The following is a 15,737-nucleotide window of genomic DNA, read 5'->3' as shown; positions in this document are numbered from 1 at the left end:
ACTAGGAGTTTCTCTTGCAGCGTCTTATTTCCTGATAACACTCCTGGACAGAAACCTGAATATTTCCTGTTCTTTTTTTTAAGCCTCTGCAAGAGGTTTTTGCTTAAATACAGCTGTTGTGGGTCAAACGATATTTTTTTAAAATTTTCATAGATTTCTTTTTCCTTCTCTGTATAGCTCAGTGTTTCGGGATTGCTAGACTGAGCTCGAAGAGCAAGAATAGCGCAGTGTCTCATCTGGACGACAACCAAAGAAACGCTGATAAGATACTTCACACATCTGAAGGCCTTTTGTCTGAGCATGCTGTTCTTACGCATCGTCACCTCACCTCCAGCATCCAGCTTCTGCTTAAATTAATTTCCGACTTTCATCCTTTCCAGGATACCTTTTGCTTGCTTTATATGTGCTCACGAAGCACATAACCTGGTTCTGGCTGTGACAGAGTTATTTTCCTCTTAGTAACCGGTACAGCGCTGCGTGTCTCCGCGTACGGCGAGGATGCTCCGGGGCAGCACCGACGCCGCCGATGGCCGAAATCCATCTCCGCCTCCCGGGCTGCGCTGGCGGAGCAGCACGCCGGGCTGCCCAGGAGAGGGGGCTGGCTGCCCGACCCGCCAGCGCTTCCCGAGCCTCTCCCGGGACAGGCGGAGCGCTGGGGAGCCGGAGCTGCGCCTCCCCGGCATGACGTTATATGGCAGGGAATATCCCTTCGGCCAGTTCGGGTCAGCTCTCCTGGCCCTGCTGCCTCCCAGAGCGGAAAAGTTCTTGGCTCAGTGTAAGCTCTGCTCAGCAGCACCTAAAACATCGGTGCGCTATCCACATGGCTCTCGCGCTGAATCCAAACCGCAGCGCTGCACCAGTTACTAAGAAGAAAATTAACTCCATCCCAGCCAAAACCAGCTTATGTGCTTTATATCCCGCTCAAAGGGTCACACTTAAAATCTCGAATCGAGGGTTTCATTTTTGACTTAAGTATATTCGTTTCAATAGATCCTGTCACGTGAATGGCAAAAATAACATCTCCCTTCTAAAACTTCATTAAACTAGCAGATGTTTATTTGGTCCTACAAGCATATAAACATATTCCTAAAGTTAACATTAGCAGATATGTTTCCACCCATGAAGAAATTTGTTTAGGTGAAAACCACGGACAGTTAAACACATAAAACAGACAAAATAAAATAAAGTATATATAGTAGCTTATACACAAAAATATAGCTAAAAATGGGGCAATTATTGATGTATACAAGGATTGCAAATAAAGGGTTTTCATGAAAGACAGATTTAGCTACAGGTAGAAGGTTTATCATCGGTTTCAAGCAAAAACAAACTATAAAAACCTTCCATTAAATGTTTGAAACTACTTCTTTTTTTGCTGTCATTAAACTTACAATCTGTAACTGAGTGAAAGCACTTTTCCTGGGACAGAGGAACTTGTTGTGAAACAAAAGAGAAGCACAATCTGAAAAAGCCATTTCTTCATATGTGGAACAGGTCACTGGTAGATGGAACAGAGAAGAACTGACGAGAGGAAACCAATCAAAAATAAAATATTTATTAGAAAGATAAGGCAGAAGAGGTGGAAAAGAGTTTGCAGAGAGATAAATGTGTGAATGGCCAGAAAATAAGAAATAGGCTCATAAATGGCCCCAAAGCATTCTGTGTGCTCAAAGCACTTTCCAAAAGACAGCAGAAATTCAAAATGGTCTTTTGTTTAAAAGTAAAGTACAAGCATTTCTTTCTTATTCCCAAGTGAATAAGCTTTTATCTTTAAGAAAGAATTTGTCTTGTGTTGATGACAGGCAAGAACTCAGAGAAGAAAATTTCTGTCTCTGAGCTGACTGTTGTACTGCTCCGGGTCACAGTCTAATAAAGTTCCCATTAGCATCAGAGACAACAGGATTTTTGGACTGTTTCTTTTCCAGGGAAGGAGAAATCCTCTTTAGAGCACAGGATCATAAAATAATCGTTCATATGCATATTAGAAATTTGGAGACTTACCATTTGATAAAACACATGTAGGAGATAGTTACCTAATTTCATAGAATAAAAATAAGGCCTTCAAAAGCAGCACATCAGCCTGTTAATACGGTTACTATGGTTGTTATGAACTATGTTGAACAGCACTGTTCAGCTCCTGCAGTGAATATTAAATAGCACTTACTGCTTGCACTAACACCATCACATTATACGGGGGAGGGGAAAAGCCAACTCTAAAAAAGATAATGTGTTTTATTTCAATGCCTCTCAAATGTTTGTAGCTTGGCTGCTGATTTCACTTTGTCATTTTCTTGCCACAGGCTGAGCTTAAATTTCATCCACTGGGGGTTCATTCACTTCAACTAAACCATGTCATAGAAGAAAGAATTAAACAACAGCTTTAACACTGGGTGGGGTAGCTAAGTTATGTGACCATCCTAATTGTATACTTGCATTGTAATTTCTTGGTCAAGTGATTTTTTTTTCTCCTATCCTACCGTTGAAATACTTAATCACATCTTACCCATATTATCTATTTGGGCAGCAACCTGATCACCTGCATTACAACCTACTTCACTCTTCTTGAAGGAGGGATAGATTTTAAGAGCTTAGGAACAGAGCTGTAAACATCTCACGAAAGCTCACATAATATAGCAACATGCTCCCTCCTACACTATTACTGGGCTGAGTAGGGAAAGAATTTTCTTTTGAATAATAATAAATGGGATACTTGTGGCTTGAGATATAGCACATGGACAGTATTTAACTGTTTGAAATTTTTTAAGATAAACTAATTTGATTTAAGCTTAGCTTTCTCCCACTGAGCATACAAAAATTAAGTTTTTAAGTCAGTCTTGTTAGCAAAACTGCTGTTTTGTCCATGCTGTATTGTCTTTTTTGGTTGAGAATATGGTATTTAATATGTAGTTTACTCATTTAGTAGGCAGATTCCTCAAAAGGAAAAACAGTAATACAAGTAGATTGTAGCATTTACTGCAGTTAATACTTGGTGTATAATTACTTCTTGATAGGACAATGTGGTACAGTGCATTTTGCTATATTTTTCTCTGCCAGCTTTGATATATATGTATTTGTATACATAGCCTTAAAACTAATGCAGAGCTAGGGAACACTGAACAGTAAAATAGCAACTTAGAGTGTCTTGGAACTCAGTATAGTATATGGATGATGTCTTAGTTGCTGCATCAGCTGTAGAACAGCTCACTGTGGCAATGCCTGTAATGCAAGAGGCTTCAACAAGTTATAGTTTGTGTGTTACTCCTGGGAAAGTACAACAGCAAGCTCCCTGGAAGTATTTAGGGATGAAAAATCTTGGACCAAACTGTTAAACCTCAGAAGGTGACCGTTCAGCAGTCTACAAACGGAATAACTTGCAAAACGTATTAGGTACAAATAATTCGATCAAACCATTGTTGGGATTATCGACTGTGCTGTTGGCACAACTTTTTGATTCATTAAAATTAGCATGTGCTACATTGAGACAAGTAGAATTAAGAGTACAAAAGGGATAAGCTTGGAGGGTGGTTACCACCATACCTCTCAGTATGTGTATTTTACTATCTCTGGACCAACCTGTGGGCCTCATAGCCTAATGGCAAGACAGTTAGCATGATCCTTTGCCTTTCTTACAATGGCTATTTCTATCAGCACAGAAAAACAGTTACCACTCAGTCATATTTCAGAGTTTAGTTGCCTTAAATGTGTACATGTTTCTGTGGATTCTAAGGCCTGTTGAGCTTCTGTAGTTACAGAAGACAAGGCAAAAAGATGTCATCTTGCATTGACACAGTGCTTTTGCAGCTTTAGGTGTACCACATATATTCAAGGCTAATAATGGACCTGGTTATGTAGCTCAGCGTACCCAACAATTCTTATAATCTTGGGGTGTTCACCATGTCACTAGTATTTTGCATTCTTCAACTACTCTAGCTATTATAAGATGTTTTCATTCTACACTCAAGGCCTTTCCTCAAGGGAAAGGGGGGAATGATAAGTGAAACCCCATAGGCAAGGGTTTGGAAAGCTGTGTTTAAATTGAATCATCTTACTATTCTTCCCTCATATACAATGCCTGTTATTCTAATGCACTGTTCTTGCCAAATGACAGGACTTGTGACCCTGCTCCAGTCTAGATTCCTAATTTGAAAACATAAGCCTGGGAGGGCCCATGGGATCTTGTCACCTAGGGACATGGATGTGCCTGCTTGTTGTATTCGACCTGTGTTGGATAAGCAACAAACCTGGCTGTGGCTCACCTGAATCCTAAAACTAAGCAAAGACATGTGGCTGATGGGAACATAGAATCTATCTTATCCTTTATGTTTATGGAGCTATATAGTTACTGATGTTGTTAAAGTTGTATAGTTATTCATAGAATTATATAGCTGTTGGTTTTGTTAATACCCTAACATGGGTATTTCTAGTCATTTATGATATACCTTCTAGTTCTTCAGTCTAAGCCTTTGAACAGGGTTAGAAGCATACCTTCTTGTGTTATTGTGACTGAAAATTTGGTGATTCATTAAAAGAATGTTAGTTGCCTATCTGTATTATGGCAACAGATTACGGTGGGTTTACTAGTACTATCAACTTTCTTTACCTGTCATGTGATTATGACATTTAAAGTTTAGGGATTAGACAGTACCCCCAATGAAATGAGAAAAAAGTGTGGATAAGAATGTGTCCAGTAACTTGCTCTGCTTACCTCGGTATCTCTAGAGTAGTTAGATTACTTCTGAAGGCAATGTTATCAGTGGCTTCTTTTGAAATACATTAATGTAATCAAGTAGCAAAATATGGCCTTGTCTTGTCTTACTGCTGAAGAACACTTTTATTTGTGCTCACAAGCAAATTGCCAACAAAGGCTTATCTTGCCTTTTTGTGCTCCCCTCTGAGACTGCACATAGACCAAATTAAAGTGCAGCCATTTAATAATGTAAGTTGTGCTTGCAAAAATAATACAAATTGTGCTTGCACAAATACAGCTGGAAGCTGTGAAAAGTATGCTTTGTGCTGAGATAGGTTTATGTGCTTTATGTGAAAACGTTTTTCAAATGTTGAATCATGGGACAAAAGATCATTTAGGTTTGCTAATGTTTGATACTTAGACCCTGCAGCCAGCAATTAAACTCAGTGACTAGCTATGAAAAATTGATGGCCTATTAACTCTAACCTTATGGAGAAAGTATATAGTGCTTTATGACAAGAATCATGTCTTTTTTGTGTATGGATGGTTAATGCTGTGGATGGATGGGTAACTTAAAATAAACATAAAATATGCGTCTTTAAAATGAGAACATAAAGAGTAACACTTTATATATGAAAGGTGAGTGTTACTGAGTATGGAATACAGTCTGGGAAGCTGCATCATGTTGTTGCCTATAAGGTTTTTTAAGGTTCTTTGGCAGATATGGTGTGTCATCAGGTGGTCCATACTGCAGGAAAATAAAGCTAAGCCATGCTTTGTCGGTGCTTTAAATATCATATTAGTTTTCCAGTAATTTTTCATATTTAAACCTTCCTTTTTTTCTTCTAGAAATGTTCTTCATTACTCATTATTTTGTGTAAGTAATTTATTATTTTCTGTCATGGCAGCCTATCAGTACTATGATATTTGTTTCTCTTTTGCGCTTATTTTTAACAGGATTCTTTGGCAGCAGAGATAGAAGGGTCAATAAGGAAAGAACTGCATTTAGATGAACCTGACTCTCCTGACTTGGAGAAAAGAATTGGTTCCTAATTGATTGGTTACATCTGAGATTAATTATTTGATGAGAAAAGAAAAAGCAAGACATAGTTGAGCCTAAATATTTAGAAAGAAATATTTCTAGCTGAATGTGAATGATAGAAAGGAAAACAAATTGCCTAGTTTTTTGTTGTTGTTGTTGTTTGTTTTGTTTTGTTTTGTTTTGTTTTGTTTTGTTTTGGTGTGTGGGGGGTTTCTTTGGTTGGTTGGTTGGTTGGTTGGTTTGGTTTGGTTTGGGGTTTTTTTGGTTTGGGTTTTTTTGTGGTGGTTTTTTTTTGGTTTTTTTTTTTTTTTTTTTGGGGGGGGGGGTTGTTTTTTGGAGGGGAGTATTTCCTCCAAAAGCTGCCAAAAGAAAACACTTATATATTGGCTTTGCCTTGTCTTGTAAACTTTTTTCCTCATTGGTGAGTGCTGAGAATGAGAAAAGATTTGTTTTCTTGTGTGTTACCATACTAGATTTCTTCAGTTACCAGTTAGGGGAGGAGTTCAAGTTAGTGTGTTTTCTCTTGGTGAGTTTTATAACAGAAGTTGCCAAGTAACTCTTGATCTAATCCAGTTTTTACAGGAAGAACATCAGGGCAGTGAGGGATTTGGAATGGTTGGGTACTTAGTGTGATGTCCATTACACCTGTGCTGAAGTTCCGTTGAATTAAAGAAGAGAGTAGTTTGAAACAAGCCAAGTGCTTGTGACAGCCCCAAAGTTATAGATGGATACAGCTTGGCAGAAATGGCCTCGCTGATACCAGTCACACATGTACTCCAATAAGTTTATCTCACAGATTTGTACAAAGCATGGATTGTTTAATTTGAAATAAATTAATCCAGTTTAAAGGGTCTGTTACAGAAAAGGAGTTTACAAAACAGGACAGTCAGGGAAGGTGCAGTAGGCACTTCCAAAAACCTTCCAATTGCATTTACAAAATGCCTGACACATACTTTGACTTTTGCTGAGCCGGAGCCAAGAACTGTAAATGAGGCTTTGACACTGAGAAATGTTGATTAGGAAAATGCAAGATCAGAAAGTTGTGAGCATGCTCAAACCCCATAGGATCCTTTCATCCTTCCTGTATAGACTAACTTAAAGCTGGTTTGACTTCTTTAGAATGTCTTATTTACTTTTCATGTACCAGAGGAGGGTACTTCTTATTTGGTTATGTGACTAGTCTTGGTTTTATTTGTGCAGTGGTAGTAACTGCAAGCTCCATGGGACTATTTATTGATAAATACTTAGATACAGCCTTGTAACAATATACAGCTATAGACCTGCAGCCTCTGTACAAAGGGGGCAACTGTTGAGCACACATGGACAGAAGAAATTTAAATGACATTAAATAGCCTAAGGCATGCAGTCACTGTTACAACCTGGCAGTGTTACCTTTCAGATAGAGGGAATATGTTATTCTTATGTTCAGCATTGTTGAACCGTAAAACAAAGCAGCAGTGGCACTTTTGCAGCATGATGTAGGGTAATTTTATTTTGCTGAGAAATTTCTGCTGAAGCATCATCTGATGTCAGTCTTGAAGCAGGTGAGCAGTGTTTGTTACGGTATAGAGACAGTGATAAAGAACGAACTGTAGAAGTAGGTCAAAACCTAGGTTGCCAGCCTCTGTCTCAAGTCTTGGTCCATTACATTTCTGGGATTTTTTTTTTTTTTTTTTTTTTTTTTTTAAGTACTATTTAAGGGGGTTGGAAATTCTTTTCAAAGAGGAAAGATACAAGACTTGCTTGCGTGGAGATACTCAGAAGAGTAAATTCAAACTCTTTTAAAATGGATTAGCCGGGTTATAGTTAAGAGTTGGATGGAGGTCAATTCTGGTTTTGAAAAACTTGTTTTTAAATAGTGGCTTTATGGCACATCTAGCTGATGTACTGAAATGCTCTTTCACTTATTTTTTATGAATATTTGAAAGGGTCCATGCACATAATTGTCAAAAGTTCTGTCAAAAATATTCTAGGGCGATGGAAGAATTATGTTGATGGATTGAATGTAATGGCCAGACTGTAGTTAGTATGGGACCTTATGCATACTGCTTTCCAGAACTATATATAAGACAAAGTGATAGACCTGTGAACAGGAAGGGCTGTTAATAAGCTGTTACCTGTTTCTCTGTTCCTTTCTCTGTGGTAATAAGTTATTGAGTGTTTATTGACTGTGTGTGTATTTTACAGCCATCAGAAGCAGGTCTTCGAGACGGTGAGAAATGTCAATCAAGTTGTCAAGGAGAGACCCATGACCCCGTCACCAATGAATATCCCAGGCTCTAACCAGTCCTCTGCTATGAACTCAGTCATTTCTAGCTGTGTCAGCACTCCACGTTCCAGTTTCTATGGGGGAGACATCTCTAACATTATGATAGACAACAAGACCAATAGCATCATCTTACAGACAGAGTCCTTGGACAATGGGTCAGTACCATAGCACTGGAATTTGCTTTTGCTTTGTTTCTGACATAAAGGCAAAGTGTTCATTTTCCTCCTTTTTTCTTATGTAGTGTAGTTACCACAGTGGCATCCATCTTTAAAATCTATTTTGTGCTTATAGTGCTTTGAGCACTCAAGTTTATTTTAAAAAGAAAGCTTTTAGAAAGTACCGTGTATCAATCAGTGTCTCAGAACAGCTCATGCTTGTTCTGAGATGTAACATCACCAGATGATCCAAAACCACCTTTATTGAGGTTTCTCACTCTCAGGGTCAAATCTTGGCTAGCTCCAGACCCCAGTGCATTACCCCAGTAATGGACTTAAGGTAAAAGACAGAGGCACTCTTTTTCTTCCTCGGGGCCACGGTCCCACAGGTTTATTGTAGAACTCACAACTCAGGAGGAAAAGAAAGAGGAGGAGACTCTTTCACGGGGATTTTTAAACCCGGCGGGGGAAAGAGGCAGGGAGAGAAACCACAACCAATGGGAAACAACTTGGGAGGGGGGCATAGGGAGGGACCGACCAGAGGATACCTACACCAGAACTTAGAGGGGGTACAGAATACACCATGTGCAAAGTATAACAAAACTATTTTTGTGTACAAATATGATAAGCCACCCAGTGCAATCTATTAAGAAAAATGAACTATTTAGTGCACTACAACACACCCTTTGTTTTTGTGGGTCGGCACTTGAAAATAATTAAATTTTTACTATTTTATGTAAATGTTAGGGAGTTCTGATCCCAGATGCAGCTACAGTTAATTTTTTGATCCTAAAAATAAATAAAGTGTGCATCTGTAGGTCACCTAATATGAAAACTTGTGAATTAAGCCAGTCAGAACTTTGCTTTTCTAGCTACTTGTCTTTCCCCCCTGTACAGCTCCAAATTGTGCTGTATATACTTTTCAGTAAAAATGGCTGTTGCGGGTTAGGTTTGTTCTTTTTTTTTTTTCCTATAGAATTTTTCCCCATAAGTTGCTAAGGGACAAAGTACTGATTCTTAGAGGGGGCTTGACCCACACAAAAGACGTAGCCGAGGGAGGGGGAAGATCACATGGGGGAGTGGGGAGCAGGGGAAGGACAGGGCTGGGGGAGCTGGGGCGATATTTTTTTCTTTTTGCTTTCGGCATTGGAGAGGACGGTCAAGCTGCGGTTTGCTGCGGGAGAAGTCCACGGTCAACAGAAAGTCCAGTCCTGGGAGAATACCATCATCTGCTTGTGTGCCCAGGAATTCTGAGTCCCTTTGCCTGCCTTGCAGGAGCTGGGCCAGCCTTGCCCGGTAGTCACGGCTTCTCCAGCACTGCTCTTTGTGCCGCACCCCCCTTGCCTGCTGGGGACATCCTGCCACTCCAGCCACCAGCCCTGGAGTTTCCACCATTCCAGCTTGGTGCTCTCGGAGTCCCAAGAGATCAGACTGCCCTGGGCTTTGTGAAACAAAGTCCCTGGAGGTTCCTGGTTCTGTTATTATTAATGCTGTAGTTGTTGTTTGCCTTATTATACTTACTAGTAAAGGACTGTTATTCCTTTCCCCATAGCTCTGCCTGAAAAGCCCCTTTAATTTTCTAAATTACAACAACTTAGAGGGACGGGATTGGAATTCCCCATTCCTAGAGAGGCCCTGCCCCTCCCTAGCAGATACCTGTCTTTCAAACGGAGACAATGGCTTAATCCATCAAAACAATGTATGTTTGTCAGTATAATGCACTCTTGTGACTCGCTGTGGTGTTCTCACAGCGCTGGCCCTTTAGCATGGGGCCTGCTTACCTGAGGGTGTTTGACTGTGAGAGACGCACAACAAGCAGACAACTCACAGCACCTCTCTGTAGGAGGAAGTTTTAAGTGAAGTGCAGGTTTCCAACCAGGAGTTTCCAGGCAGGAACTACGGCTCAAAACTTTTACTGTGAAAGAGAAACAAAAGACTGGTGTTTGCCTTTGAGCTCTCCAGATGAGTAACAAGTTGTTCCCACTAATGTAAAGCTATTGGTCAGTGTCCCAAAACTGTCATGTGGAAGTCTTAAACATTTCTAAGAATGTGGTTTTTTCCCTCCCACCCTTTTTTTATTTTCTTGTGTCCCCTTTATGTTTTAGAAATGAAGACAGGATGAAGAGGCCTGGGACTCCAGGCTCCAGTGACCTGGAGACTGCCCTTCGTAGGCTCTCAGGCGGGAGAATCTCCTCTTGGAGCGCAAGTTCTTTGAGGAGGAGCAGGAAAGGAAGTTGCGGGAACTGGCAGAAAAGGGAGAACTCCACAGTGGTTCTGTTACACCCACAGGGAGCATCATGTCACTGGGAACTCACTCCAGATTTTCAGAATTCACTGGATATTCAGGAATGTCTATCAGCAGTCGCTCCTACCTGCCAGAAAAGCTTCAGATTGTGAAACCACTAGAAGGTGATAACAAAGGGTCTTGGCCTTTATCTGTTGTTGTTAGTGACTCTTTGTGATCTCTAATCCATCACCAGAAATCAGGAAATCTTTGCCATACATATTCTTTTTACTTCAGAGACAGTGCTCCATGCTGTTGGTTTGAGATCTTCTAACTATTATATTTTCCACAAGCCTTAAAAGTGTTAGGAAACAATCCCAGCCAAGGCAGTAAAATAAATATTACAGTCCACATGTGCACATCAGCAGTGCAGCTTTACATCCAACCTAAATGTTACCATTTCCTAGTTGGAAAAGTAAGGTGGGTAGGTCTATGAAATCTAAATTCTGTAAATTAGTATCTGGAAAGGACTTTACCTTCTTCAGTTAGTCCACTTGGTCTAATAAGACTGTTACAGTGATTGAAAATTATCTCTGGACTTAATGGGTTGCTTGAATGATCACACATGAATCACTATGGCTTTGTGTTTCATGTGTGAAATAGGTGGGGTTTTTTAGAGTCAAATTTCCTTTGTACGTTGTCTCAGAAAAAGGCAAGATAGATGCTAGTCAGGGCTAGAGCTGCATTTTGAAGTTCATTTCAATAGTCTGTTTAAAAAAAGCTGTCAAATCGCATGTAGTGTTGTCTGCCTGACTTTCTTCAGCTCTTTCAGGTTGTAGCTGGAATTTAGTTGCGTCGATTACTCCAGTTTTTAAACCAAATGAAATTTTCCTTAGTACTTCACAGATGCACTAGGTAACATCATTTAGCTTTGGCTTCTTTCTCTTTTCCTTTAACAGAACTCTTATATTATATTGCATTGTGTGTGTATAAATTGCAGATGTTCCTTTTTTTTCATCTTTTGAGAATTTATTTCACCTATAAGGAGCGTATGGAATGATAGGTACTCAGAAGCAAAAATAAGCATTCTCATATCCTGAAGAAAGTGATGTACTGTCTCTACCTATTCAAGTGAAACCGTAGCCATAGTGCACAAACCCATCCTGTTGAACAGATTTTAATAGTTAGTTTTCATGGCTGCTTTTAAATGGTCATAAAAGTTCTTGTAGCACATGAGGGAAAGGATGATCCCACTTTGTTTCAGTTTCCAGTTGCTACCACTGTAATAGATTTCTGTCACCATCCCATTATATCTGCTTTTGTCTTCTAATAAACTCTTGAAGTCTTTGTCATCTTTCTATCTGTCTTTATTTTGGGGTTTTTTTTCCCTTGGGGCTTTTTTTCAATGTTTTTCACTCTGTCCTTTCTCTCTTGAAATTATTACACCTTTTAAACTACTTCCCATGTTTGGTTTTAGATCTTATTTGTAGCGTGTTTGTGTCTGCCTGTTTTATAAGTTTCGTGTTTGTTAACTTTTGTTAAGTAAATATCTTTGATTTTGTTTTCCATCTCAGCTTAGTTTCTTTTCTGAACATTTTCATTAGCCTTAATTTTTTTTTTCAACTTCATGGATGCCTTCAGACTACTGGGGAAAAATAGTCTTCTGTACCTGCAGACTGCTATAAATGGTTGTGTCTTTGGTTTTATTACTGTTTTGGATGTTTATGTCATAAAACATATGAAATAAACATTAGTTCTATAATAAATTTACTATAAGTTAATGACTTCTGCTCCTTTAAAGCAATCTTTTAAGTCCCCCAGAATAAAAAAGTGACAGAAGCACTACTAAGAAATTAATCTTCCTTTTCACCTTTAAAAAACAACACATTCTTTCTTTTAGTCAAATAGGAGGATTGTTTGATGTGACTTGTTTTAGTTATAGTCCAGTGGGATTTTTTTGTTTTGTTTCTTAAGCTCTGCAGCTGTGACTTGTGTCATAAGCATGAAATAGCACTATCTGTAGGAAAACTAAAAATTTTGATTGACTATGTCTTCACCCACTTCTCTGCAACTGTGGGAGCAACACACTGAATTTCTAAGCTTTCTCTGAGCCTCAAAACCTGTGTGCAATCATGCAGAGTTATCAGGAATATAGGGAAAAAAAACCTATTCCATTCATATACTTACTTAGTTCTTATAGTCCTTCTTCCTTCAGTGGCATGTCCCACAGTTACACAGTAATTCCCTCATACCAGCTATGTCTGATAATTTAAAAAACCATCTGCTAGGAACCTGGGGCTGAATGTAGGCCAAAGAAATGTATTTCCCTCTTTTGACTTCTGCAGCTTTCTCTTTTTTCTTGGGGAGCTACAATTGTTGGATTCCCTTGTACATTGGTGTTCATTTTCTGCACAGGCAATTAAAACTCCCTTACATGCATTTTATGAGATTAGGCTCAGATATACTACTGTTGGTGATGGAGCTTAGGCCATTTTGATTTCTGCAGTTTCAATAGAAATGTCAAAGCTCAAAATGCAGACATGTTGGTGAATATGTTTTCTAGGAAAGAATGGGATATACATTGAAAGTGAAGCTCTTGTAGTTCTGTTGAGTTTAAGTTTTGGTATGCTTTAAGGTGAAAGAGATTACTTCTTCAGAAGCTAGCATGTAGAAGTTAATTAGCTTCTATACTTGCATGCAGAAAGAAATCTTTATTTCCTTTATTCTTTAATTCTTGGAGTAGACTGACAGAAAACCTCTACTCCTTGACAATATCTGTCACTTTTTCGCATTCTGGGGTACTTCTTTTACATAAAAGCAAAAGACTTGGCCTTTGTGACAATTCAGAAGTAAACACAAGTTGTAAGGATGTCTCTTCTCTCATTTTGGGGCTGTAATGGTTTCTACTTCTTGAGCCTCCAGGGTGCAAATTTTCTCTAATCCCTCTAGACTTACTTTAAATAAAAGAAAAAAAAAAATAGGATTATTAACCAAAGTAATCTGGCTGATCCATTTACTCCTAGCTAAAAATTACAGATCTTAAAAAATGAGATAGGCTTAAAATGCCAGTCATTCTAGAGAAAGAGCTTTTCACTGTTCACTTCCTATTTATGGTAAGCTTCTTCAAGAGCAGTACGTGAAATGACAAATTTTCTCATTCCATAGGATTTTTCTCAGATTGAAAATATGTATGAGAGCTACCCCTTCTCTAGTTACTACAGTTATTTAGTCTTTTACATACACTGTGCAACTAATTGAACATTCTTGGTCTTTGAATATGGGTGAGACATTTGTGTGCCAGCTTGTTGAATGAGTGGGCCTTCTGCTTTGCAGAGAGGGAACAGGAATAAGATTGCAAAAAGTGCTATAATTTGATCTGACAAAAGTCAGAAAAGAAAGGTGTTTTGTTTGTGTCACAAGACATGTATGATTTTAAGTCACATTTTTCAACACAGTGATGGTGGGCACACAGGAAAATGCAAGCAATGTTTAGTTGCTAATTGAGGAACCAGATAAATCCTCCCCCGATTTCACTGGGCCCATCTTGGTGTATATATTAGTTTTTCCTGATCCACTGTTGTTTCTGACTGTCTCCTATTAAACTTTGAATATTGAATGCTTTTCTCTGTAAAATACACCTCCTTTTTCAAAACATTTCTCTGCCAAGGATGAAGCTACAGGTACAGTAGCATTTAGTTGTGTAGTAGCTGAATTCCTGTAGGGCCCACACAGGTATTTAGGCTTGAGGTGTAGTTCAGAGTTGTGTATCTGCTTACACGTGCCTGAAGTTGATGGGGTTTTCTAACATATGGTACAAAGCTAAAATTGCTGTGCAATCTGTGTGACTGCTGTACTCCCATTAGCCACTGATAGAAAATTCTGGCATGTTTTCAGCACTTGTCTTAGTTTGAGCTTAATGTGGGAATATGTGGTATATGCTCCTCTTAGAGCTTTCTGCAATGCTGCTCAGATCAACTATAACAATGTAATTTTTTTCTACTCCTGCTTAATCCTGTGAATTGAAGCAGATGAGGATATTTATGAGGAGGGGATGTGCATGTGCAGAAGTGTGCTGCTTCTCACCACCAGGCTTTGCATAAGTGCTGATGTGATCAGTTTATTACACCCTGGTGTGGAAATGCTGAAGCATAGGTGAAGCAGTTTTGTACTGTAGGATGTGTCCCTAGAAACACGAAACCCAGAAACATTAAAGGTTTGGAGCTCCCAATCCTTTTATATTCCGGATAAATGAAGTGGGACTTTGTCTTTTAGGTTCTGGATTGCTTACTAATTGATTTTGATTGTCTTTCTGTTCCCTTTCAAGGTTCTGCCACTTTGCACCACTGGCAGCAGCTGGTTCAGCCTCACTTGGGTGGGATCCTGGACCCGAGGCCCGGGGTTGTCACTAAGGGCTTCAGGACCCTAGACCTGGACCTGGATGAAGTGTACTGCCTTAATGACTATGAGGAAGATGAGACAGGTGACATTTCTTACAAGGGCCTAACTACCTCGACGCCAGTTCAGCACACAGAGACCTCAGGTGAGAGGTCACAAGCACAAGTGATGGTTTCAGAGAACAAGAATAACCCCCGCCAATCTCAGGCTTTCACAGAGGAGATGCAGGAGTCCGCGACTGACGATGATGAGGGGTCTGGTGAGGGAAACTCATTAAGTCCAGTAAAACTGACATCTTTACAGGATTTTGATTACTGGGCCATTCTCACATCTCTTCAGAACAGCATCCATAATATCGCTTTGTTTGTAGCATCTGCACGGTAGGGCATGCAGTGGTTAGAACATAACCACTCTAACTCTAACATTGGCTCAAAAATCATTTCTTTGATTATATTTTAACTTATTTTTCAGTAACAGCATCTGTGGTCAATATTTTACTCTGTTTTGATAAGAGAAAGCTGCTAAAAGGAAGTGGTTCATTCACCAACTTTTGTGTGGCATGTATTCAACTTGTGTATGTGTTTAGCGCAAGCTGTTAAGTGTGTGTAATGTACAGATGACGTGTAATTTGTATTGCCGTAGTGCAGATACTCTTCTGACAGTTCATAAGAGGTTTTAGATTTTTGTACTTTGGGGAAAAAAAGCAAAAACTAAAAATTGGTGCACTAGAAGTGCCTCTACCTTGCCTTTGCTGAAACAAATGGAGTGCCTTGAAAATCACCAAAGAAATTCAGAAAGTTTAATTCACTTACCTCAGATACAGTTACCTGTTTCTGAAGTCCTTCTGAGATAAGGAATAAAGGGGATTATTTTTTTTATGCGGTGACTAATAACATTTCCCTTATTCTTTCTCCAGCACACTGCTAAACCCTGTCCTTCTATTTATGCTGTATTAAGATGTAAAC

General features: G+C 39.2%; 1 protein-coding gene across 1 annotated transcript; it reads left to right on the top strand.

The window, feature by feature from the left end:
• The first annotated feature begins 498 nt into the window (after positions 1 to 498).
• Positions 499 to 15,156, top strand: LOC120750423 (trafficking kinesin-binding protein 1-like). Its single transcript, XM_040059163.1, has 4 exons — positions 499 to 722; positions 7,917 to 8,157; positions 10,325 to 10,562; positions 14,702 to 15,156. Exons 1-4 carry the CDS (start codon positions 499 to 501, stop codon positions 15,154 to 15,156), a joined length of 1,158 nt encoding a protein of 385 aa, XP_039915097.1.
• Positions 15,157 to 15,737: the final 581 nt, after the last annotated feature.

Source organism: Hirundo rustica, chromosome 1 (assembly GCF_015227805.2).
Source record: "Hirundo rustica isolate bHirRus1 chromosome 1, bHirRus1.pri.v3, whole genome shotgun sequence".
In the NCBI taxonomy this organism is placed as follows: Eukaryota; Metazoa; Chordata; class Aves; order Passeriformes; family Hirundinidae; genus Hirundo; species Hirundo rustica.
This window is presented reverse-complemented; position numbering and strand designations above follow the sequence as displayed.